This window comes from Micropterus dolomieu, linkage group LG01, assembly GCF_021292245.1.
Source record: "Micropterus dolomieu isolate WLL.071019.BEF.003 ecotype Adirondacks linkage group LG01, ASM2129224v1, whole genome shotgun sequence".
Lineage (NCBI taxonomy): Eukaryota > Metazoa > Chordata > Actinopteri > Centrarchiformes > Centrarchidae > Micropterus > Micropterus dolomieu.
Window position 1 is genome coordinate 25863102 of NC_060150.1, and position 26292 is coordinate 25889393.

Below are 26292 nucleotides of genomic sequence, written 5' to 3' on the forward strand. Positions count from 1 at the left end.
TGATATTAAAAGTTGATCTACAGGAGAAACATATCTGAAAGCAACCCTGAGAGCTGCTCTGCATTTTAGATTTTAAATTGTTTTATTATACCTTTATTAAACCAGAAAATCTCTTTTTCCAAGAGTGTCCTGGCCAAAGCAGGCAGTAGTACAATTGCACATTTAAGATGGAAATAAATAATCAGTTACAAGGTCATAAAATCTCAAAATGTTCTTAAATAGTCACCACAATTCAGCAACAAGGACGATCAAACGAGTAGAATTGCCAGCCTTCAAGTCATTTAAAAGCAACCAGTGAAACCGGCTCACAAAGATTCAGCCACCTGCCTGACACCTGAATTTTGTGTGTCCCTACAAAAATAATTCAGGTCAATCAGGGCCGCCCATAAGTGGGGAAAAAGGGGAAAGCTTTCTGGGGCCCAGCTGCTAGGGGGGCCCATACAGTCCAGCACTAATGATCAACAAACAAACCAAATTTTATTTTGAATCAAAATAATCACCATTACTTATTAAAATAACAAAAATTACAATTTATTTAATGTTTCTTTAGTAAAATATAGCCTGTTTCATAATGAAAACCCCCTCTCCTGAAAATGGTATGAGTAATGTTTGTTGTACGCAACATCCGAACATCAAAAGTGTGCCGCATGCGGCAGCCCATGTCTGTGTTTATGTAGGAGATAGAGAGAGAGCACAGCATGCGTTGACATGAGTGAAGCAGATTTAAGGAGGGCCCATTAACTGGACCTTTTCAGGGGCCCAGTCATTTTTGTGGGCAGGCCTGGAGTCAATTATTATGTGAAGATATAAAGTTTTATGGGCTGGGCTAAGTCTTTAAATGGGGGACGCTACAGTACTTTTATCCTTTTCTGTTTTACTGTGGCCTTGTTGTTTTGCATTGTTGGCTATCATTGTATTTCATATAGTAGCATTTCTAATGTTCTTTGAATAACTAACTATTCACCTTAATGAAAGGTATGTCTTTTAACAAATGGACTGAATAAAAGTGTCAGAGCTGTTTCAGAAAAAAACGTTTCTCACAAAACCTAAGGGCAGCACTGCTTTAAAAGAGAGCGTGTTCAGATTTACGAGCAGCATTAAAGGCAGCATGAACCAACCCAGCGTGCTGACGTTGATCTTCAAGAACAGTGTAGTTTGGTTTATGGTGCGGAGGTAACGCGGTACTGACGACTCCGCAGTGAAACAGTCTGAACATGAGTGCGAGTTTCGGGAAATCCGTGTTGATAACGGGGTCCAGCAGAGGAATAGGATTACAGCTGGTGAAAGAGCTAGCTAAAAGCAGCAACAGACCCGCTACAATCATAGCGACAGCCCGCAATCCGACTGGATCTGTGGTAAATAAACATCTAACTTAACGTTACCTAACTTTGGTTTTTACATCAGTGCACACGAGTCCTGACATTAGTTGTTTTGTCTGTTGCACGCTTCGCCAGACTCAAGATCGAAACGCCGAGCTGCAAAGTGGCTGCCACTGTTGTCCTGTTGCAAATGAGTGCACTTGTTTTTCTAAATTGTATCACTGTTCTTTACGGATCCCTGAGGACCAGGAACAAAGTTTAACCTGTTCGTCCGGGTTGTCCAAACTGACTGACTAGATTGGTGTTAAAAGGGACTCCAATGGCGAAAAAGACTGATTAGTTGATTTGGTAGATTGCAGCATGTGCGCGTGCGAAAGGCATGCACAGCAGCCAGAATTTAGTTTTTTAGTAATTGCTTGTATTTTATCGCAGAATAATGCACGATGATGGTGTCAGGACTTAATGAGTGTAAAAGGTTATCTAACACACCAAGGCGGTCATCAAAGCCGGGGATCACGCTGGCAGGACAGTCATTCCTGCTCTTGTTCTATATTCTCTATTTTGTCTTAGGGACTCTTCTTTCATTTGGAATATGATTTTAAAGCTATAACTGCGAATTAGGGCCCTTACAGGTTTAAAAACACAGGAGGGAGGTAATCTGAGGAAAAACTCCAAGATTAATATGGTAAAATATAATAAAAGTAAATAAAAACTCGACTATTCTCGGACATTATAGTCAAACATTTATGAGATTAACACTCTAGTAGTATTGCTTGGCTAGCCTCACTTTGCAAGGCTGCAACATCACACCCAAGCACCTAACCGCACATGCTGCCCTTGCCTGTATTATGCCTGCAGTGGGTAATCTATTAATCATGCCTGTAATCAAATAGCATATAAAATATTTACGTGGGTTTATTTAAGAAATTTATTCACAATCAAAATCCATTGAAACCCAAGAAACTGCTTTGGAAGAGAGAGCTTGATGACGTTTCTGAAAGTGCACAACCAGGGCTTTTTTGCTCACCAGTCACTGTGGCTAATGGTTTTCCAAAGTTACTAGACGCATAGCATTTTCACTAGCCAAATGTTTGTGTAAAGCTCTGTTTTTCTGAAAACATGTAGGCTAGTCCATAAAGATAAAGACATAAAAAGTAGCTTCTTATTGCATATAATAAAACTGGTGCGTGGTTGTAGAAAATGGAAGCCCTAAGCTGCCTTTGATTCAATTGATTTTCTTCGTTTTCCTGTGATAATTATTTCGAGATAATGAAAGTTGTTTCCCTGTGATGATGGGATAATTTTCTCCTGATCGCAATAGTAGTAGGAATGTTTCTTAATGGTATTTTCAGTGTTTTCCAGTATCACTGGTTAGCTCAGTTGGTAGAACACTGGACTCATGGTCTAAGGGTTGTGTGTTCAATCCTCACTGAAGGCTTATTTCTTTCTATTTTATCTTTTCCACAATTCTCTTCAACAAATTTCTTATGAAGACACTGTTTCACATGCTCACAATAAAGCACGTGCTGGACTTTGTGCGTCCGGGCGATTGGTCCACGTCCATCAACCTATGGACTTTTCAAATACCCATCATTCCCAGGCAGAGGAATTTCCTGCGCTTCTCATTCAGGGGAATCCATTTAAAGTTACACAGTTTCTGACGGGTATTTCGGAACCTTTGAAATAGCCATTGGGAAATGTGTGATTGGATTCCCCTGAATCCTTTCATAACAACTTTGTTGAAGAGGATAACAAAAAACACACTAAAGAAGAAAGCAAATATGCAATCCTTGTATTACAAGTTTTGTGCTCTACCAACTGAGCTAACCAGTGACACTGAAATATTTTAGAAATTCTCCTAAACAAACGCACCTGCCGACCCCTGTATTCAGCTATGGTTTGTTATCTCAAGATCATGAGTAATTATCTTGTTATCACGGAAAACGGAGTAAAAAAAAAATTTGAATGGATGGCTGCTTACGGCTTCGTAATAGAAGGATATTTGAAGATATAAACTAAACAGAAAAAACCTGGCATCAGAAACACTGTTTAAATATTTATTTACAACAGCAGTAAAAACCGCAATACAGAGTAGAAAAAATTCTATGCAATATAATCAATGAGCAAAGATGAACAAATTATGTTTTTCTAATAAAATTCATAAACATTTAACTTGTGAAGATATCTGTAATTTTTACAGCATTTAGTGACACTTTCCTTCTGACTTTTTCTTCTGTGCTCAGCTCTGCTTTTTCTCTTTCTCTCGTTCTCCTGTGCATGTTTTCTCCACTCTGCTCAGCCATGCACACTCACGCACTGACTAAAGGTCGTGGAACGTGTGTGTTGCAACCAACCGTGGCGAGATGACAGACAGAGATCAATACATCAGGTTAAAAGCAGGCGGGGTGGGGGGGCTGACGGTCTACAGGTTTTAGGGAATGTGGCAGCCCTGGGACAGAGAAAACTTTTATATTCTCATTTGACAAAAGTCTGGATGTCATAATTGGAGTGCGTAGCCAGCGGCACTACAGAAGAGAGTGAGACACACCTCACATGTGGATTCTCCTGCTTGACGTCCACTAGTTTATTGTCATTTAATAAAAAATAATCACATATTTAATCACAATCACAATATTGAAATAAAAATATGGTGTTTTTTGAAAATGAAGCCATGTAAACCTGTTCTGGTACAACTCCTAAATACAAGTTTGAACCTGAAAATGAGCAGAATACCACCTCTTTAAGAATCAATTATAAGAAGCACAAATATAAATCTAAGAACATTTTTATAAGGAACACGCCTAGACTACTTCAAAGCTCCTGGTGGCTGCATGTGCCATCCCACCTCTGCAGTTCATCCAGAATGCAGGTCTTCAACCTACCCAAGTTCCCCTACGCTACACTGCTCCTCTGCACCCTGCACTGGCTACCGGTGGCTGCTCGAACCCGATTCAGGACACTGATACTTGCCTACTGTGCTGCGAATGGCATGGGCCGATCATACATCCAGGACATGGTCATCAGGACAGCTGAAACTTGCACATTTTGACATTGGCTTACTAAGCAAACATTACAGTGGAACTCAATTGTGCATTCAAAGGTGATCATTACTATACATTTATGAATAAACCTCCTCAATGATTTCTACTCACTCAATTTCCTTGATAATTTAGGATCTGCAAGAGCTCTCCAAAACCTACCCAGGGGTTCATATTGTGACATTAGGTGAGTCTGCTCATACTGTCTTGTTAAGCTGTAAGATATTACATGGATACAGTATACAACGTGCATACAATGTGTTATTTTACTATCTGTATTTAAATGACTGCAGCTTTGTATATTCTATTGCAACATAAGTAGTTTTAATTTATAATCACTGATTAAATAGTGAGTTCCTCTGCTGCTTGCACTCATCTCAGTTAATTGGCTCCTTGTTGCCTGAATGGACCTAGTACAGTTCTGCCAAAATGATCTATCTAATTAATTTTTTAGACTGTCTGGGCTAAAAGAAAAGAAAGAAACATCTCTGCTCCACTCATACACGTGACTGCACGGCTATCATGTAACATCTGTTGTCAGGGTAGTGTCAGTCATTGATAGACCATTAACTAAAAAATTTTATGTGGTTGAGAACTATGAAGAATGTCCTGTTTATATTAAAGTTTCCTGTCATTTCACCAGATGTGGACAGCCAGCAGAGTATCAGCTCAGCCGTGGAGGAGGTCCAGTCCATTGTAAGGAATAACGGACTGAACTGTCTGATCAATAACGCTGCCATCGGACTCCTTACAGACATAAACACTGTTACCCCAGAGGCCATGATGGAGAACTTCCAGGTCAACAGTGTTGCACCACTGTTCGTCACAAAGGTAGGCCGACAGTTGTCGGTACGATGAAAGTTTTATGAACTTAACCAGAAAAAAACAAACATTTGAAGAGTCAGAAGTGTTCTCGTTTTTTATTGTGTTCACAATATTGATGTCAGTTAGATTTGGTTAGTCAGAGCTATGGAATATCTAATCATCCTAGCTCACTACTCCAATAATAAGACATCCTGCTAAATCATCTAAACATATACCGTATTTCTAAGCTACAGAATTCCTCTCTTCTTCATTAAGGCTAATGGCTTAAATTAACTAGCAAGCACTACATTCTGTACTCTATATCCATACAATTATTAGCGATATTACATAGCACCATAATAAACATTAAACTACTAAGTAATAATAAGAACTAAGGCATTCTAGGCTCGTAAGGCCTAGAATAAGGTTAATGGACAGCATTATCCATTAATACAAGCAGTAACAAAGGTTTGGCAGCTACTATGCAGATGTCTGGAAAAGTCTGGGATTTTGAAATGGAAAATGTGTAGAAACCCTGGTATGTTATATTTAACTTTTTTGCACAGAACAAGGACTTACAGGTGTTGGTCATATAATTAGAATATCAGAATATCCTTTGGGAGTCTCTGGGGTGCATGGCCGGTGTTGTCGGTAGATTTTGGTGCTCCTCCTTGGGGGTGCTTGACTGGGGGGGGCTGGGCCCCTGTCCGGGGATGCACTGTAGGGAGGGATGCCTCTGGCTGGGCTGGGGGACCGTTGGCCTGGTTCTCCCGCGTTATCACTCCCTGGCGGCAGGGAGCTTCCCGGCACGGCTTTCTGCTGTTCTTCCTTGGGGCGGGGTACAGCTTCCCCCGGGACATGCGGTCTGGGGTCCTTTGCGCTTTGGGGGGTCGCAGGGTGTCCTGGCTTCTGGGGGTGGGGGTCTCTGCGCGGGTTGATACGATTGCGGTTTGGTGGGCTGCGGTGGGATTGTGGGGCGATTGTCGATGCATCTTGATGCATTATGCTTTTTCCCTGGGCAGGGTCTCTGGATGGCTGCTGGGCGTTTAGTTTGTGCATTGGAGTCCGGGGAAGGCATCTCCTCGTTGGCTTGGGGGGGGGACTGGTCTATGTTGTGTGCGCGCCGCGGTCGGTCCGGGCGCTGCTCTTCCGCGGGTTACGCTTTTTGCGTTCCGTCGGCATTACGTTGTCAACTGGCATTTGGGTTGGGGTCTTCTGCGTTTGCATCGCAGTGCATCTGGGAGTCTTTGTTTTTTTTTGTTGTATTTTTTTTTGATTTATTCTTTTTCTTTCTCCCACCCCTATTGGCTACTGGGGTTCTTGCCTGCCTGTTACAGTCGTGGCGTCCCACTTTCACTAACAACTACATTCTTTAACAGGCTTATGCGCACACACATGTACACACATACAGACACATTCACCCACACGCACACAGACACACAAATGTAGGTTGTCCCTGGTAGAATTATTCCTGATGCTTTTCTTTCAGTTACTTATTTAAATTAATTATTATTCCAGCTCTCGTGGCTGTGCTGTGTTGCTTATTTAGTGTGCTGGACTGTTTCTTGTTTTCATTTTTCTCTTAGTTGTCTTACTATGTCAACTGTTTATTGCTGCTGTTCGGCTGGTTGTCTTTTACTATTATTATTTTTATTGTTTGTTTGTGTTTGTTTGTTGTTGTTGTTTTTCTCCTCCCCAAGCCCCCCTCTCTGTTCAATTGCAGGTTTCGTTGCTTTCTGCAATTGGTGTTTCCCACAGCTTTTCCCTGTTTTCCCCACCTTCCATTCCCCTTCTCTTACAGGTGTTGTCCTTTCTCTGTGCTGTCTGTTTGTGCCCCCCCATCCCCGTGTCTGCCCCCCTGTCCGGCCCGGTGACAAATCAATACATAATTAAATAAATAATAAAACAGACAAAGGAGTATTTTAATACTCTCTTGTTAAAGTAAAATCTGTCTGGCACAATATGGTATCCAGGTCATTATACTCTATACCAGGCTGCTGGGCAGGACAGGTTTAAAAAAAAATTAAAAAAATAGAATATCATCAAAAAGTTGATTTATTTCAGTAATTCCATTCAAAAAGTGAAACTTGTATAATGTATACATTCATTCCACACAGACTGATATACAGTATTTCAAGTGTTCAGAAAATTAGAATATTGTGAAAAGGTTCAATATTGAAGACACCTGGTGCCGCACTCTAATCAGCTAATTAACCCAAAACACGTGCAAAGGCCTTTAAATGGTCTCTCAGTCTAGTTCTGTAGGCTACACAATCATGGGGAAAACTGCTGACCTGACAGCTGTCCAAAAGACGACCATTGACGCCTTGCAAAAGGAGGGCAAGACACAAAAGGTCATTGCTAAAGAGGCTGGCGGTTCACAGAGCTCTGTGTCCAAGCACATTAATAGAGAGGCGAAGGGAAGGAAAAGATGTGGTAGAAAAAAGTGTACAAGCAATAGGGATAACCGCACCCTGAAGAGGATTGTGAAACAAAACCCATTCAAAAATGTGGGGGAGATTCACAAAGAGTGGACTGCAGCTGGAGTCAGTGCTTCAAGAACCACCACGCACAGACGTATGCAAGACATGGATTTCTTGAACGACACAGCGTCTCGCCTGGGCTAAAGACAAAAAGGACTGGACTGCTGCTGAGTGGTCCAAAGTTATGTTCTCTGATGAAAGTAAATTAGCATTTCCTTTGGAAATCAAGGTCCCAGAGTCTGTAGGAAGAGAGGAGAGGCACAGAATCCTCGTTGCTTGAAGTCCAGTGTAAAGTTTCCACAGTCAGTGATGGTTTGGGTGCCATGTCATCTGCTGGTGTTGGTCCACTGTGTTTTCTGAGGTCCAAGGTCAACGCGGCCGTCTACCAGGAAGTTTTAGAGCACTTCATGCTTCCTGCTGCTGACCAACTTTATGGAGATGCAGATTTCATTTTCCAACAGGACTTGGCACCTGTACACAGTGCCAAAGCTACCAGTGCCTGGTTTAAGGACCATGGTATCCCTGTTCTTAATTGGCCAGCAAACTCGCCTGACCTTAACCTTATAGAAAATCTATGGGGTATTGTGAAGAGGAAGATGCGATACGCCAGACCCAACAATGCAGAAGAGCTGAAGGCCACTATCAGAGCAACCTGAGCTCTCATAAAACCTGAGCAGTGCCACAGACTGATCGACTCCATGCCACGCCGCATAGCTGCAGTAATTCAGGCAAAAGGAGCCCCAACTAAGTATTGAGTGCTGTACATGCTCATACTTTTCATGTTCATACTTTTCAGTTGGCCAACATTTCTAAAAATCCTTTTTTTGTTTTGGTCTTAAGTAATATTCTTATTTTCAGAGATACTGAATTTGGGATTTTCATTAGTTGTCAGTTTTAATCATCACAATTAAATGAAATAAACATTTGAAATATATCAGTCTGTGTGTAATGAATGAATATAATTACTGAAATAAATCAACTTTTTGATGATATTCTAATTATATGACCAGCACCTGTAGGCTACTGGAGCCTAAGCCTACTTCACACCACACGATTTTCAGTCCTATTTGCCGCTCGAGCTCGGCGACCGTCAGGCTGCGATTGGGAGTAAATCAGCGGTTGATCTGCGGTCACCAGTCGTTATGTGCGAACTACTCAACATTTCCAGTTTCACATTTCACTTGTGTTTTCTTGACAAAACTGGTTTGGAGACCAGCATCGGGTAACAGAGTCACTGTCAGCTCTTGTAACTTTAGTCTGTGATCCCCTGTCACAGATCAGCCACTAGACTTCAAGAGTTGTGCAGTGTGAACAGCACGGCCATCGGTCGACGCTGAAAGTCATGTAGTCTGCACGAGCCTTAACTAACGTTGATCCTTCATCACTGATACTGCCTCATAACACAAAAGACATAGGCCTAGCCTACCGTTTTTTCTCCTTGAAGCACAAAGATGTATTCACTTTCCCACCATTCATGAAATTGCCTTCCTTCTGCATCAATTTGTCTCGTCTTGGACATTTAGGGATTGTTTGTATACATTTCTCATCTTCACTTGTCGGAAAACTATCGTAGTGGGTGTGCGGATTGATCCTAAAGTATCGATATTTCTGATACCAACGTTTCCTGCGCTAGGATCGATACTCATAAAAGGATCGATATCTAAACTCAGTCATTTGGAGTGAGTGTGTGTTTTATTATAAGTATCTTACTGTCACCAGGCAGGTCTAATTATACTCAGTTGATAGGAACCACTTTCCCTTCCGCCTGTCAAAGTCATGCTTGCGCTACGGCTCTGTGATGGAGCTTCTTTGACGTGAGCCGCTGCAGCCCTTTACATTTCCCGTGACTGAATACTGACTCTGGCTGACTGTAAAAACAGTCACATCTGGCTGTATTTTAGCTGTGAAGGTAATAATGTTGCTCTGTGTGATGTGTGTGCAAAGACAGTGAAATACTTAGATGTTTAACGAAGTTTGTAGTGTTGCCTGAGATTAAGTCACATTAATAGGATGATGTTATGAAGCAGCAGTTCTGAGCAGGATATTTTTATTATAATTAAAGAATATGACAGTAGTTTGATGTCTTGTCATTATGCAGCTATTATTTTGAATTGGTAAGGCAACAGGCTAGTCCTTATTTCTCTTATAAATACAGAAACGGTAGGGGGGAGGTCACATTAAAATCAGGACAATCATGAATCTTTAAAGCTTTCGCGGGCTACATAAAATGACGTAAATGGCCCGCGGGCCTCAAGTTTGGCACATGTGCACTAGATGACACCTTTACTCTCGCGACATCATCAGGTCAAATTTTATATTTGTTCAATACATTTGTCTACGACCAAATACCTGCAATAGTAATGACATTTCCATGAGCCGGAGCTGCACTTATTGCCAATAGTCGAATATTAGCATGCTAATATTAGTGACGGTAAACAAACGTCAGCAGGTTAGCAGTGCCACCACTTCGTTTTGCCTACGTACAGCCTCACAGGGCTGCTAGCATGGCTGTAGAACTTTAGTCTTGTTTCCCGCGGCAGAGACAAGAAGCAGGTGATACAATGGGCATCTTCACACTGCAATTAGCCTACTGATGGCTCAGAAGAAACTAACTCAACCCACAACAGGGCCAAAAGTGTGACGCTATTGAACAGCATAACTGAACACAAAAAAGAAGATTTTACATTTATTAGTTTCTTTTATCTGGACTTCCCACAAAATGTTTTTATGTGTTACTACTAGAAGTATGTTGCAGGAAACTAAATATAGGATGAAATAAAAAAATTTGATGATCAGGTCAACTGACCTTTGACCTGTAACAGCATCAGTTTCTTGTAAGGCACGGCGCTATTGTTGGACATCTGCTCGGAGATGTTGACGCTGCGAAGGTTGATGTTGCTGAAGTTCTCCTTGCTGGCCAGACCAGCCAGAGCCACATCAGAGAAGCCAGAGTTCTTATTCACTGCAGGGAACAGAACAGAGAGCAGAGAAGGGGCATGAGACACAAAGAAACAGACATAACACACAACATTCAATCATCACATTTAGCCCCTATACACCGATGAGACAACGGCTAAATGACCTTTCAAACCCGGCACTGAAGGTCTTTATAGGACTGCAACAAATATGGAACACTCTGGATAGTTTAAGAGTTTTTATTGCTGTCAGAGTAGATGACGGCAGAAGTTATGGGAGTAATGTGACGATGACTTTGTGGGTTTTCACCATCATTCAACACCACTCTCAAAACAAGCTGCAGACTACGTACAGCTTAAAAACGCAATAGCTAGAGAGACAATTCATTAACTGTACAATATCAGGGACTATTTCATTTGTATTTGTATATTCTGCTCCCTTTTATATTGCACTGGATGTCAATAGGTGAATTCATTGTCTTTTGCCAATATTATAAAAGGACAAGACAAAAGCAGATATTTAATATAACGATTACAACTGGTTTGTAAATGTTTTTCTGCAGTGACACATCTATGACACGTGTTTAACAGCTTTTCACAACACAGCACAGTCTGACAATTTGGTGCCTTGTACAAACTCTACCAAATTAAAGAAATTGATAATGTTTTGTAACGTACAATTGTGGAACATCAAGAATTAAATTTAATAATGAATAAAGTTATTTAACACAGCAGCCTCTCACGTTGCATCCCTGAGTGTTTTGGCCTTGCATTTTCCAGCTTCTCATCCATTCTCACTCACACTTCTCAGCCTTCATCCTCTTGCTCTCCAGCAGGCCAATGTTGAGCCTCTCCTCTGTGTATTCATGTCTGATGTCCTCCCTGGCAGCCAGGATCTTCAGAGGGTTCCTTGATGACTGGACGTTACGCGCCGGACGCACCGCTCGCTTGTGCTGCACCATCTCAGAGGTCAGCCTGGGGACAGGTCAACAGTGAAGAGGCAGGGTCAACAGAGAAAAGATAGTCTCACAGTAATGTTTTAATCAGAGTTCTTACTACAATATGACCTTGGCAGTGAGCGCTTACTTTGGCACCTGGGGACCGAAGATGGCGTCAAAGTCGTCCTCTATCTCCATCCTGTTTGTAGTGACGGGGAGCTCCTCAACTTGGCGGTAGAACTTGGTAAAAGTTTCATCTTCAAGGTTCATCACTTCCTTCACCTTCTTCTCTGTAACTGTGATGGTCGCTTCTGGCAGTCCGGACACTGAGGACAGACAAGACAAGGCTGCGTCAGGACCATACAATATCCAGAATTCAACAAAGTTACTACTACAGATGATTTGCTAAAGCCTGTGCAAGCATCACTGGGATAATGACTTGCTAATAAAAGTATTACGATGTGCCTATTTATTATTCATTTATAAACTTACATTGTAACTTGGAATTATGACAATTTTTCATAAAGCTAGTAAATGTCTTACTTCTATGGTGGCATAATGACAGTTTACATTTATAATCCTCCAAATACATATGACACCGCATTTCAAAAATGTTTTGCCAATATAAATGGTCTATTTCAATGTTACAATGTAATGTACATAACTAAAATTGCCAACAAACATACAAAGGATTCACAGGAATTGATAATGCACTGAACATGATGTTGAAGACAAAAGCTGGTGAATGGGCGCATTTAATGTGGGCCTGAAGTCCACATTGTGTTTGGCAGCACCGTAAACAAAAAGAAGATCTTCTTTTGTTTCTTTTTTCTGTATAGTATATTTTTCATTAAAGTATTTTATCTATCCATCTATTTTTTATTATTTATTTTTTAGAAAGTGGTAAGTAGAGGTATGACAGGAATTTAACCGGCAATGTTGCCGTCATAGTTTATGCTAACGCCTGGATTTCACTGGACACAGCTCTGTAGTGTTGTGTGAGCCACCTGGTCACTGATGGGTTTTAAAACTTATATTGCTGTTGAATCCAAGCTGTAGCCTTCAAGTCTGAAAAGTGAAGCCAAAGTGGAAGTGACTTAAACCTACATTGTTTCTAATACCTTGATTACTGATTACTACCATGGCAACCTGTCAGTCAACAGAGAGGAGAATCATATCCACTGCTTTGTGTAAATTTAACTAGCCATTAACTTGTTTTTGAGGTCTAGGTCTAACCAGTAAGATTTCTTTTTTGGACTTTTACGTAGAAGAGGCACTTATTCAAATATGAGACAGACATGTTAAATTGCCATAACATTCACGTAACAAGGTTCATCTGCTGATACCACCAGTAACCACAGGTGTCACGAAATCTAAAGTCTGGAGTCCATAAGATTTTAGTCCTGGTTGATTTATATTCATAGTCCATAATATGGAAAATACTAAATGCATGCAATATTTGCCTGGAAAAAAGCAACACAAATACTACACAGAAACACGAAAACTACACAGAGAATACATCATTTAATTACTTAATTTTGGTCTAAATTATACATAAAATTGGATAGTATCTAAAACTGATTGTATTGTTATAATGTGGGACTATATTTTTCAGAGACTATATTTAAGACTCAGTGACTTCTAGACAGTGTGCAGAAGGAGACTGACCTTTACTGTTGAGCTTGCCAAGGAATGACTCCAGTTTATCCAGCTTCATGTCTGACTCCAGATTCAGATCTGGTATGGCTTTGATTTCTACACACATACACACACACACACAGCTGTTAGAGGCATAACCTTACTCCGTTTGACTTTATGCACAATCCCATCTGTGAACAGGCAGGCAGTTTGTGGTTGACTCTGAACAATAACTGACCAGTTGCATACAGTCAGAATGAAGCTGATTTGAACATATTTACTGACGGCCACAGGCATTTTAACAAAAGTAAAATGCCACAAAATATGAATTCTTCTACACTTCAGACTCATGCATTTTCATGGGAACACTATCTCAAGATTTATATTCTATTAAGCTTTCATAGCCTAATAGAAGTCTCACAGCAACATCAGCCACATTACTGTAGATGATATTTGTGGTTTTGGTGATGATGATGAACATTGCATTCAGTGTTAACACCAAAAGGAGAAAGGAATACACCTTCAATATCAGAAACCTCCTCCATGTCTTTTGAAAGAGAAGCAAAGACAATCAATTACACTGTGTTCAAATGAGATCTGATAATTTCACTGTCAATTTGTCAGCATTAGAAATCATATTAAACAGGAATCCACCTACGTTTAAGACAACATTTCTGTGAATTAACTGTATGCCTAATATGTTTTGGAAACTGTCTGCTGACAATTGAGAATGTAACAAAGTCATGTCATTACGTCTAAATCAGATTGGAGCAGAAAGCTGAGCCCTGCAGTCTTCATTAACTCAGCTAAATGAACTTTACGGCTCCACTTGAAAGCAGTGGGACATAACAAGCAATCAGAGGTTAGCAGAGTGTAGTGAAACGCAGAGAAGAACTACGAAAAGTAGAAACAGAGGAATAAAAAAGTTAAACTGACCTTCCTGTGGTTTGGAGATGGCAAGGCTGCTGTTCTTGGGTTTGGAGGACACTGGACACTGGAGGGCTGAGGGTGAGGCCAGCCCTGTTGTATGACGGGCATGAACAATGACCCAAAAAGCATGACATGGTTCTAGTTTCACTCCATAGGTTAAGACACAGATTGTGATGTTAAACATTGGTTCAATTTACACCAGAGAGCAGGTCAGGTACTGTTACTAGGCTTTCTTGAAGACACTAACACTTTGCTAATGGCCAACTAATGTAGAGGAGTAAACAAAATTAGCTGAGATGGACCCCTCTCATCTTTACATTTGAACATGTTGCATTGATCACAATTGGCAAAACTGAACAAAGGAACAGAATAAAGAAATACAGCAGGTTGATTAACAAGCTCGTCTACATTTTCCCTTTGCTATATATAATTTTACTCATTTTTCAATGACAGTTATATAGTGCGCTTTTTTGCTGTTCATCAACACTGGGAAATACGCTAGTGGTGTGTCTTGACGTCGGTTTATGGGCTTACATCGATAACGACAGGAGTGGGTGTTATATGCTTAACAGAAAACAAGGAATACAGCAGTGGCAAAGGTCCCCTCATGTTGCAGTTATGCAGCTAGTAATAAACATGTTGTAAACAATCACTGGAACTAGTGCCATCAACACTTGCCTCAAAGGCTATAAAAGCAAGAGAGGACTGTCTAACGTGCCAAACATCTGGCCAAACTCACTGACTTCACCAAAAACACAAATTCAACCTTCCATCATGGGCCCAGTCTGGCCAAGCCCAGAATTAATAGGCAACAACTCCAACAATAAAATTTTCCGCCTGAGCAGAGTACTCTCAGCAGCTCCTCTGGCCTGGTGTGTCCTAGTCTGCTGAAGGGAAAAGGAGAGCTGAGACTGAACTGTGGACTTAAGTCTCTGTGGTGTAACTCAGCATGTGCGCATATGCTTTCTGTGAGATGGAGAAAGAGGACTGTAAGAAAAGTGTGTGTGTTCACTTTCACATCACAATGATGCCCTCTGACCTTTCTTCACCATGCGTGCAGCCACAGTGAACTGGGTGGAGTCATTGGCGGCTCCGTGGCCTTTCATTTTCCAGGACTCCTCTTGTGCTACTATCAGCTGTTTCCTCTCCTGGATAGACATGTGACACTCGATCCCCTGACACTCCATCTCAGCCTCAGCTATTCTCTAAGAAAAGAGAGAAGGGAAGGGAAAGAAGGTACTATCAGTTGTAATGATATTGGGCGGATTGAAAGTTAAAGGAATAATCCACTTTATGGCACATGTACCATATTATATCATAGTTTGTGATGTTTGATGCATTCCAGGAACCATTTTGTGAGAAGGTGATGCAATTTTTATCTTGTGTCCACTTTTAAATCAAAATGTATCCACAACAGTACTTTTTGTTAGAATTTTTCCTAGAGTGATTTGGGCACTTGGATAGAATGAGTAAAAAAAGTACTTTATTAGCTATCAAGCTCCATTATAGCATCTTTGGAAATATGTGATCACACTACAGCAAAAATAAAAATACCACCAAAAACAATGAAAACAGGACTGCATCTTAGTTTCACTGCTATTGGTTGCTCTTAACAATGATAAAGTGTGGAATTTTCCTTTAACAGCAAGGAAAACGTAGGCAAAGTGGCCAAGCAAAACAAGGACACCAAAGGAAGGTATCTAATACACAGGAAGCACATTAATCCCTGCCTCACGCTGAAAACAAACTGTTTACCAACATAAAAAAGGAAAACTATTGATTGTCTTCCTTTTGCGTTAGTGTCACTCCCCCAAGTTAAAATGAAAGAATGTTAGTTAACAAAGTGAAAACAAAGAACAATCGCAGACAATGTCTTGAGCACAATACAGTTGCTTTGACTGTGTACGTGTGTTTGTGTGAAAGACTGCCACCGGGGATGGGGAGTTGGGGAATTTGCAAGAGCACTGTATACAGATAGGGTCACCTTCCGTCTCCAGGGGTGTCTCTCATCCACCTGCATGGGTCTGGGAGATCTGGTGGCCTTCACAACCAGAGGGATGGAAGGAAAGGTAAGAGAGAATGAGGATTAAGAGATATGGATGAAAAGATGGTAGAAAATGTCCAAGTTCTGCACAAGCATCAGAAGCTGAGGGGGCTGCCATGCTGATTCATGGGCAAAGGGACAAAGCTTTGCGACAGGAATAAATCTTTAGTGCTGTAAAACATTAGCAAAGTGGCTGTGAAGGACTGCAGAGAACTCCTGATCATAATGTGCACCTGCCATAATTGTTTTCCCAGCACAGTTGCAGCTGACAGAGCAGTAAGACTTGACAGTGCAGTTCGGAGGTGAAATGGTTTGTAATGTGAAAGAATGCAGTGGCAAATAACCACACAAGTACACTTCAGAGAGCCTTACTCTCTGCACGAGGTATAAACAGATGTTCTGAAATTAGCACAAACTGAATAATGGAGTTGCTAAAGTTAAAGAGGTCAAAATCTTATTTAGGGGTTGTACCAGAACAGGTTTACATGGTTTGATTTTCAAAAAACACCATATTTTTTGTCACACTGCACATTGCTGCAGCTCTTCTTTTCACCCTGTGTTGAAGGCTCCATTTTAGCTATGGAGTGATACATCTTGCCTCTATAAGATCTTTGTTGGGAGTTGCACATGTGCAGTACCTAGTTAATGACTACTAGCAAACCAGGAGCAGAGTAGGGCGGGTCAGTGAGAAGCCAGTAAACACTGCTTTGGTTCAGCTGTATATCCCCTTTCCAGCTTAGCAACATGGACTGGAGCAAGAGATTCAGAGTTGAAAGTTATTTATCTGTAACAAATGTATCATTGATCTATAAAGTTTTAACTGAGCTCTGTCTCTGCATCACAGTAACTACTTTATGTCCATTGACTGCCTGGAGGGTCGCTAGTGTTTGGGTGGGAGAGGAGAGGCAGCAGGCAAACGTCTTGTCACTGTGTGCTCCAGCTAAATGTGTTTTTTCACTGGTGTTTTTGAGGGCGTGTCAGACTAGCTGCTAGGCGAGCATTATGACGTGGATTTTGCTGTGACGTCACAGGAATCAAAGGGAAAAGGCTGGACTATAAACAAGCTGTTTTCAGGCAGTTCAGAGCAGTGTTTTCTGTGGGAGATGGGAACTCCCTTTGGGCTTTTTCACTTTGCAAACCTATTACATGAACAAAAAAGATTTATAATTCAAGGAAGGAGAGGGAAAAAGCCAAAAAGCATAATATGACCTCTTTAAAACAGGTTTGCAGTTTGTGTATGGATTTCAGAGCTTAGCGAAGTAGGTGAGGAAGTGGACAAGCAATGCATGCAGAAAAGGCTTATTCAACTTCCTACCTGGCTCGCTGAAACGTCAGGGGAAGAAGTAAAAGGAGGCTCAGGAGGAGGAGAGAAAGTCGAGGGAAAGACTGGCTCCTACAGAGGCAAGGCAATGGAAAGGGGAAATAAACACAAACACACATTCATCAGGAGTATAGCAGTAGTCTGTAGCAAGGATTTTAGAAATACAGAGGTCATGGAGCACAAACCATACTAGGAACAAAAAGTCAGGATATCTCGGCCCTTTACCCATTCTCTTGCAAGTTCCCCAAATTTATAGAAGTGCAATACTTAACTTTCACCGTTCAACTCCATTTCCATGTATTGCCTCACATAATGGTTTCATTATGATTCATATGTTGTTGAAAGCCTTCTTTGCCTTGCCAGGTGTGTAATTTGGGGAGAGAATACAAAATGTATTTTACTTTAAACCAATATTGATTAAATCGTCTGGGCTGCAGCGCAACCAGCTGTAAACACAACACTGACATAATATCAATTTATTTAAGGTGTGGTAAGCTATTCTGGATAAATCCAACACCATGACAAATACCATGACATAGAGTGAACAACACAGCAAGTAATGTAACTAGCGTCAGCTAAGTTGTGGTTTAGCAAACTGCAGTTACAGTTTCTGTTGCGAAGCTAACATGCAGAGAGGACGAGACGGTCCCAGAGCCAGCACACCAGCTCCAGACAGCGAAACTCACAACTCTCCTGCTGCTATAGCTAACATCAGAACAGCAGCATGTCTTGGTGAACTAGAAAGTAAGCTGAATGTCCAAGTGGAAGTCATTTAACTTTGCCTAATCCACAAACTATGGCTTGAACGGCTGGAACAGTGTTGTGTGTGAAGGCCACTTTGTTTACAGAGCCAGGGCAAAGTACAGACACTGGATTTTTTTCCTGCGCACACAGAATGGAAAGCTAGTGGACCATGAGGAGATTGCTGAATATGAAAAAAGACGTGTATTGGATGAGAATCGCATACAACACCTTTAAGTAGTTATGGCGAACATGCAAGAAAGTGCCTACTTTACATACCCATAAACATTAGAAGCCATTAGGAGATATGGCCACCAGACAAATTCAAGTGCAAAATTCACTCTTCTTTTACTGTGGGTTCCATCAACTCCAGAGGGAAATACTGTATGTATCTCTTGAGTGGTTAAATGCTCCACTATGATCACCAGCTAGTAGCTAATATTGTCTGTTTAGTGCTGTGCAGGTACCATAGAGTTTTTTTTGTTTTTTTTAAACTGCAGAGTTGGGTGATAATTCTCTGTGAGGCTGTCACCACAAATGACACCTTAAATCATAATACATAGTAATAAAATCCATCATGTGGAATATCTGAGGTTGCTGGATGTGAACACAGGCACCTGTAGCTGGGTCCTTAACTTCCTGATGCAGAGGCAGCAGACAGGGTTGGTCAAGGTTGGTAGCCACACATCAAAATCCATCTTTGTGAGCACATGCTCACCCCCAGGGCTATTCCCTGATCCCTCTGTTGTTCACCCATGACTGTACTGCCAGGTATAATACCAACCACATCATCAAGTTTGCACATTATGCAACAGTAGTGGGTTTTCTTAGTAATAATGATGAATCTGCATATAGGATGCTCAGGAAGTCTGGCAGGCACCAATCATATGCCACTGACCATCGATGGGGCCACTGTGGAGAGGGTCAGTAACATCAAGTTCCTGGGAATGCACCTGGCGGACGAGCTGACCTCAATCATTAACATCTAGGCCATGGCGGCACAACAGCGGCTCTATCACCTCCGGAGACCACCACAGCTCTGCCCAACATTTTTAGGAGGCATCATTGAAAGCATTCTAACCTACAGCCTCACTTCCTGGTTCGGTAAATGCAAAGTGAAACAGCTCCAACTAGCGAAACAGAGTCCAACACCATCACCATGTTTGTAGGGAAACACACACACAAAGTACCACCACCAATACCACCAAATGTACGTACACACACACCCCCACAAACACACACAGTGTGTGTGTTAGGAGCCAGAAAATGCAATTATGGATATAAAATTTTGATTTCTTATCCAATCCAGTTCAAATGAACTTGGTAAATATCACTACAGAGTGTGTGTGTGTGAGATTGTGACCTTTCACACTGGCCTTACCCATAGCTGGTCGGACACAGCAAACTCATCGATTATCATCAGTGCTTCATCGTCCTAAAGGCAAGCAGCCACAGGAGAAAAAAGACATGTTCGCTGAAAGCTCTGTTTAAGAGCTCACAAAAAGAGCCCTGCTGTGGATGGTAGCTGTTGTGAATATGTCTAAACAGAGAGGTATGTGTACCGTCCCACCCTAACCCTCCCTTAAAAAACAAACAGAGGATACCAACACAGAAACACACTCAACACGCAGAGGATAAAATGAGGTTTATTATTTTTAAAGGTTAAAAACATGCAAACTGAGACATAGGCCAAGAGAAGAATAAAAGTTTACATGTAACATGCAGTTCAATGGAAAGAAAGGTTGAAGCCACACAAGACAAAAGATGTTAGAGAACAACCAGGTAGTTAACCAGTGCACACAGTCATTAACTTTTCTCTGAGACAAAAATAGACTTTACTTTTAATTGATGTTTAATTTAGGCAGAATTAGACTTTCAAATCAGCTTACTGTTCTCTAACCTTGATCATCTCCATTCAAAACAACTGTGACAAATCAACAGATATCTAGATTAGTCTACACAAATGGAACTGCCACACATGGAAGTTTATTGCTGCAAATATTAAAATGAAATAATTTTGCCAAACCCGAGTTGATGACAACTTGTTACGTTACATAATACTGAAATTCAACAATTATGTTCTGTCGGGAATCGCAGTGACTTAAACTAACGGTGAGAAAAGTATAAATCCGGTAATGTGTTATAAGACGGGGATACAGTGTATATTTTACAAGCACCGACCAGGTAAAGCACCCCCCCCCCAGGTATAGTATAAGCATAAATGATAAATAAATTGTTAAGCTATGAGTATAGGAAAGGTTGCCATTTATGCCAAAAATGCTGATTTATGCAGGGTAAATACCATAGGCTTAAGCTAATAATGGTGACTGGCAAGTTGTAGTAGTTATAACCGCGGTGGGGGGAGCTGCTGTGAAGGAAAGGGTGTGCTAGATTTATAACAAGACAAAATGAGTCATTGCGAAACAGCATGTGGCACAATAAGAGTTTTATTTCGATGAACTTGAAATTGCGATTAAAACTTGATTATTTGCACAGCCCTGGCGCATTGCATAGCACTGACATACATTAAATGAAATTTAAAGAGAAACTGCCATTTTTAAATTGACAGACAATATTCAAATTACAACTTCAACTTGAAAATGAAATCGCCAACTGGAGTTTTGCATTTGAATGATGTCCTTATTTTAGCTCATCTCTAAAGACAAATAATATGGAAACGCAACTTGCGGCAAGTTTAGGATGCACACTGACAATTTGAATATAAAGTCTATTTCACATTCATGATCATCATGGCAATGTTAGGTTAAAGTACACTGCAAATAATTTTTCAATTGAGTTTTCATTTTGTTTTTAAAGGAGCTGTTTGAGACTTTCACTGCCACTAAATGTTTCACTTCAGCACCACCTTTTCAGACTAAAACAAATGAGTGCTACTGCCCACCAGCCTTATTTCAAATAATTTTACCTTGAAGATCATCATAAAACACACTCCAACTGGACTGAAACAAAACACCATCTTTGTTAGTCTTTTCACTGTTCCAACAATCACCAACTCTGGTTTAGTCAATACAAACTCTTGATTCACCGCCTCTATGCCTCGGCAGGAAGCCGCAAAACGGGCTGCAAAGGCTGCAAAATAATCCTTGGGGACAAATGCGCACTAAAAGTGCAATGTGACGACATTATGGAAACAATCCATATAGAGATAGACCTTTTTGTTAAACAGTTAGATCCTTTTTGTTTAACCAGAAACAGCATTTATATCGCTCTCGCTAGCCACTATACTCCATTGAAAAGAATCCCAATAATTTTACCACGCAGATCATTGATAAACACACTTCATTCAAACTGACCGGAAACAATGTAAAACTGACCAAAACAGTCTTGGTTAGTTTTTCCACTGTTCAAACAATCACCATTCTGGTTTGGTCGAAATAAATCCTTAATTCACAGCATCACATGAAAAAAGAAACAGCCATTGTAGCGCTCTCCTCAAAGCCAACAGGTCCACAGCGAGGGACTCACATCCCCTAACATGCACGTGCGGCCAGACAGGCTACCCAAACAAAGACACTGAGAAACTCTGTGACTGTGATTCTCTGCTCGGGACGCCATTACTCCACCATATCTTTACATAGCAAATAGTTGTTTGCGGATATATTATTGTACAGAACCTTTAATTTTAGGACGTAATTTTATTATATATATATTTTCAAACATAATTCTTTATTTAAAAGTTCAATTATAATACAGTTTGTATTGTCATGAAACATGCAGGCACGAATGAAAACCTACTTTTCAATTTAATTTCATTATTTCATTGTAATATTGGCAGCTACACACTTTCATATAATTGGGATGAAAACATCTTGCACAAATATCTTGTGACTTCAAATTCAACATTATCCATGCTACTGCCATAACAGAAATAAATGCAGAATAAGTCTTGATACAGTCCAAGCACAAAAACACACAACTGTTGTTTATGAGACAGAACAGAGGAAAGAGACAAAGAGATCAAAAGACATTAACATGGGACAATAAACAACCTCTCTGTTTAGGGATATCCAAAACTGTTACCATATGCCTTTGCAGATTCTACTGCAAAACTGATTATTTAATGGCTGGCTGTCATCCTTCTCACATTCCTGACTCTAGGGTTATGTCAGGAAAAAAAGATCAAATACATCTCCAAAACAGCCTAACTTCAGAGGCTGATGCAGGAAGAAATACTTGCTGGCATATCGTGACACTGTGGATCAAATCAAATTACTCAAGTCTTGTAGCATGTCACTGCCACTGTATTAGTGCTGCATTCAAGTCTCATGGGCATAAACCGGTGCAGTGAGAGTTAAAAGCAGTTCCCTGGAGGTGTTTGTGTGTTTGAACTTGCTTTGAAGGTGCCTTGATTGGAATTTGAACCACAATTTGAATGCTCCTAATAAGTAGGAAGTAGTTCAAACAGGACACTCTGCCATCCTTTAAAGATGACATTAATGGAGCATACAGTCATAAGCGCATGAAAAACACGATGTACCAGACATGATAAACATAACAGCGACAGGCAGACGGCTGCCTATCTCAAGCTTGTCTGTTGATGTGTTCAGTCAGCATTGAGTGTGCACATCAGGTGGTTACCTTCGTCTTGAAGCTCTGCTCCGCCTCCCAGAGCTGAGCATGCTGTTCATCCACAGCAACCTTCACCACATCCTGCTTCTTATTGATCCTGTTCCTCCAGTCCTGCTCACCACTCATCTTCAACAAGGCCACTCTGAAGGAGGAAGAGTAAGCAGAAGAAGGAAAAAAGTTACAATAAAGTTCATATGAGGGGTGAAAACACAAGATGCTTTAGCAAGATATTGTGAGATGCTGGGATTTACAGGGACATTGTTGGACCTGACTCAAAACCTAATTCGCATGACTCAAAACCAATAAACTTAAATTTGATAAATCATAATACTAGTCATAGTACTAGAAATGTTAAGTGACTGTGTTAGTGATGAGGTCAGAAAAGTGTTTGTGGTACTATCAATTATGTAATTTCTAATTTAATTAGTAGGAATAAAAATAAAAAAAATTCTTGGACAATTACATTTTTTTTCTAATTACAACACTGTGATGCTAATGTAACTTAATGTAATTTGACAAAAAAGGAGGCACATAAAAAATTATCTTTAAGCTATCCAAAGCTCAGAAATTGCCCGGCCAGCACATCTAAAACTAACTAATCAACATATTTTTTCTTGTTTGTTAAATCCCCATTAAAAACAAAAGATGTAAAAATCATGCTGTGATTTTAGTTAAAGGGATACTATGCAATTTTGCAGAGAGTTTGTTGATATTTGAGTCCAAATGCTCTTTCTCTCTGGTCACAGTAATTTCATTAGGTCATTGCTGTCAGACAGTTGGTGGACTGTTTTTTTTATATCAGCACAATACATGATGGTATGTATAGCTTGCTTAGTGACCATCGGTTGTACACTACTTTTCAAAATGCATTCTGAGATACACTGAGTGGGCTATATAGCAGTATAATAATTATCACTATACATTTGGACAGCACTATAAAATGGCGACCTCAATATATAGTGAGTAGTAGTGGGTGATTTTGGACACAGCCATGAAACCAGCAGAGACTCCAGAATCTAACAGAATAAAAGCTGGTAATTCCAAAATGTCAAACTATTTCTTTAAGATCACTAGCTTGTATTAAATTTCAACTTTTACAAATATTTAGCCAATAAGAAATGAGTGACACATTTTAGAAAAAAATGCACACATGCAGTAAGTATTATAGAGCCAATATAACAGACAGCCCTTTGCACAAGGTTACTGCAAAGTAAGCACTTCCCCTAAGCTTTTAACTCAACCTGTCACAGCATTGACAGCAACAAAAAACAGGGACGTTGCCACAAGCACTTTAGTCTCATCTACAATACTGTTTGCAGTTAAGACAGCAGATACTAAGCAGAAGCAGAGAGCATCCCACTTAGTAGCCACAGTTAGAAATACGGTTAAGTTCTGGATCACAGATAAACAGACTGGTGACAGCTAATGGACAATTAGATATAAATATCACTTTGAGATCTAAGAGAGCTGGAAGAGTATTTGACAGGCTTTGGCTTAAACACGGAGTTAAAGCAACAAAAAAAAAAAAAAAAGGTGCTAGGATTTATTTTAGCTAAAGTAAAGGTAAGCCAAATGTTACAAACACTAACTTAAAATCACTGTTTGGACATACAGTCTTTTAAATGAGGAGTTGTGGAAAGCTGGGATTACGTATAAAGCACATGGATGATTATAAGATCAAAAAATGAATTATAGTGTGACAATGCAGGGTGTTGGCAATGCCATCTGCTCCTCTCACAACCACCCCCAGTGTGACCAAGTGAGGGGAAGTCCTGTTCTGCCCCAGCGGCTCCACAACAACATCCAGAAAACAGAATGAAAGTAATACTGAATGGATGTCGCAAGCTGTATCTGGGATACAGATCCTGCCTCCAGTAAATTCCTTTGAAAATGGGAGAGACTCAAGGACGCCTTGACATAGTGAAAAGAGTGAGTATGATGTGACAGAGTACACAAGCAGACTGGAACAGGCAACACACACCCAGTTTACATGTACTTCCATTATATCATTAATCAATTTAGAGTGTGATTGCTGCCTGGTGTGTTTAGCAGTCAAACCAGCAGGGTGTGCTTGTTAACACAATGTGACATAACTAGACTTATGTAATCATTGAATTAGTCTGGGAATCCAATACTGAGCTTCAGTTAAAGGTCAAAGTCAAAGATACGTGATTAACTGTACATTTTAAGTGCACTGCAATGATTTTATATCATAAAAATGATAAACATGAAAACATTTGCTTAAAGAATAATATGCCAAAAACCAAAATCTCAAAAAACTGACTGCTTTACAGGCTTTATGATCATGCTGTGTATCAGTTGTATTTAATGAGCTGCAGTAATATTGAGTAAAATCCGTAACGTGATGATAAATTCCTACTCCCTTGTGTATAAGAAACAAGGTCAGAAAAACAGAACTTGCTGTGGATAGGGGCAGCAACAAAATGTATTTCAACCACCTAAAAAAATCAGTTGAAGTGTACGCTATTTATTTTCATCGCTTTAACTTGCTGTCAGACAGCACTTTCCGATGGGAAACTGTAGGTTATACAGGGACTATGGATAAGTAGCTCATACAACTATACCTTTAATATTCCATTCTATATCCTGGCCAGGCCTGGCCTGGGGAGGACAGCAGGGCAGCTGCAGAGGCTAAAAATAAAAACTCTAAGAAACCACTACCTTGCTCTGTCTTGTCCTCATGATTTCCTTTTCTGTCTCCATTTAACCCACATTTCAAGCAAAGAATGAAAGAGAAACTTCTCTTCCTTCAGCCAGAGCTTTGTTGGCTTTGTTAACTGGCCAAATGATCAGAAGAAGTATATTTTAGACCAAGCTAACCTGAATGTCTTTTAGATTGAGGTAATAGTTCAAACAGAAGCCTACTTGCAAATGGTTTTAAACTGTTCGAACTAAGAAAACATTCAAAAAAATATATTTCTGCATGCACAAAAAGCACAAAACAACAACTCTAACTACTCTAAGCTTAGCATCAATAACAGCTGACCACACCACATGGCTCACCTCTGTTTGATGGACATGTGTCTGGCCGTCATCATGTCGTTCAGTTCATCTTCATGCTCAGGTTGAACCAGGCCAGCTGGGGGTCCACTGCCATTTATGTGTGTATCTGCCACTGGAGGCTGACACACACTCCTGGGCGAACCAGATGCTGCTCTGGATGCAACCACAGTGGGCTCTAGCAGTTCTGTGAGCAGAAGCAGACAAGCACACGCAAAGGAAAGCGTAAAATCAATAACATGACTACACAAACAACATAAATGTTACAACGGTTTCCAATGGGGGATTAGATTTTAAAAAATGGCATAATTTTTCTGCTTAGAAAAGACTTAAAAGAAGATCCTGTTTAGGATTCAACACTTTAAATAACACAATCTTCCAAAAATGTCAAGACTATAGGTTTTGTCATTAATCTCACAGTGCAAACTCAGCATCACAAAACATAGTGGGAGCAAACATCTTTCACGCTTACCAAGAGGCTCTCATCTGCCTGTGAGAAGCAGCGTAAAC

At 40.4% G+C, this 26292-nt stretch overlaps 2 protein-coding genes across 16 annotated transcripts in view; one reads left to right on the forward strand and one right to left on the reverse strand.

Annotated features, from left to right (window-relative positions):
- The first annotated feature begins 1122 nt into the window (after positions 1–1122).
- On the forward strand, positions 1123–5230 carry LOC123975377 (uncharacterized oxidoreductase C24B10.20-like). The gene is made up of 3 exons (XM_046056835.1): positions 1123–1355; positions 4493–4544; positions 5001–5230. Exons 1-3 carry the CDS (start codon positions 1215–1217, stop codon positions 5213–5215), a joined length of 408 nt encoding a protein of 135 aa, XP_045912791.1. The 5' UTR covers positions 1123–1214; the 3' UTR covers positions 5216–5230.
- Positions 5231–10421: 5191 nt separating this feature from the next.
- The window catches only part of svila (supervillin a), a 93489-nt gene continuing 77618 nt past the window's right edge, over positions 10422–26292 (reverse strand). For 10 of the 15 annotated variants that reach the window (XM_046062529.1, XM_046062545.1, XM_046062537.1 and 7 more), the window contains 11 exons: positions 25786–25969; positions 22771–22903; positions 19553–19606; positions 17425–17502; positions 16050–16106; positions 15105–15270; positions 14072–14155; positions 13166–13252; positions 11646–11823; positions 11362–11534; positions 10422–10606 (listed from right to left, as the gene is read on the reverse strand). In XM_046062529.1, coding sequence (XP_045918485.1) covers positions 10437–10606; positions 11362–11534; positions 11646–11823; positions 13166–13252; positions 14072–14155; positions 15105–15270; positions 16050–16106; positions 17425–17502; positions 19553–19606; positions 22771–22903; positions 25786–25969 — 1364 coding nt within the window. In that variant the 3' untranslated portion in view covers positions 10422–10436. The remainder of the gene's footprint in view (positions 10607–11361; positions 11535–11645; positions 11824–13165; positions 13253–14071; positions 14156–15104; positions 15271–16049; positions 16107–17424; positions 17503–19552; positions 19607–22770; positions 22904–25785; positions 25970–26292) is intronic. The other 5 variants (XM_046062459.1, XM_046062470.1, XM_046062496.1 and 2 more) reach the window with 5 other exon arrangements.

What these genes read in the sequence shown, in the direction of transcription:
- LOC123975377 (XM_046056835.1), top strand. Translation starts at nt 1,215, where the DNA reads ATGAGTGCGAGTTTCGGGAAATCCGTGTTGATAACGGGGTCCAGCAGA. An exon ending in GCAATCCGACTGGATCTGTG is followed by an intron (nt 1,356 to 4,492) that starts GTAAATAAACAT and finishes TTGATAATTTAG; the next exon opens with GATCTGCAAGAGCTCTCCAA. An exon ending in GGTTCATATTGTGACATTAG is followed by an intron (nt 4,545 to 5,000) that starts GTGAGTCTGCTC and finishes TCATTTCACCAG; the next exon opens with ATGTGGACAGCCAGCAGAGT.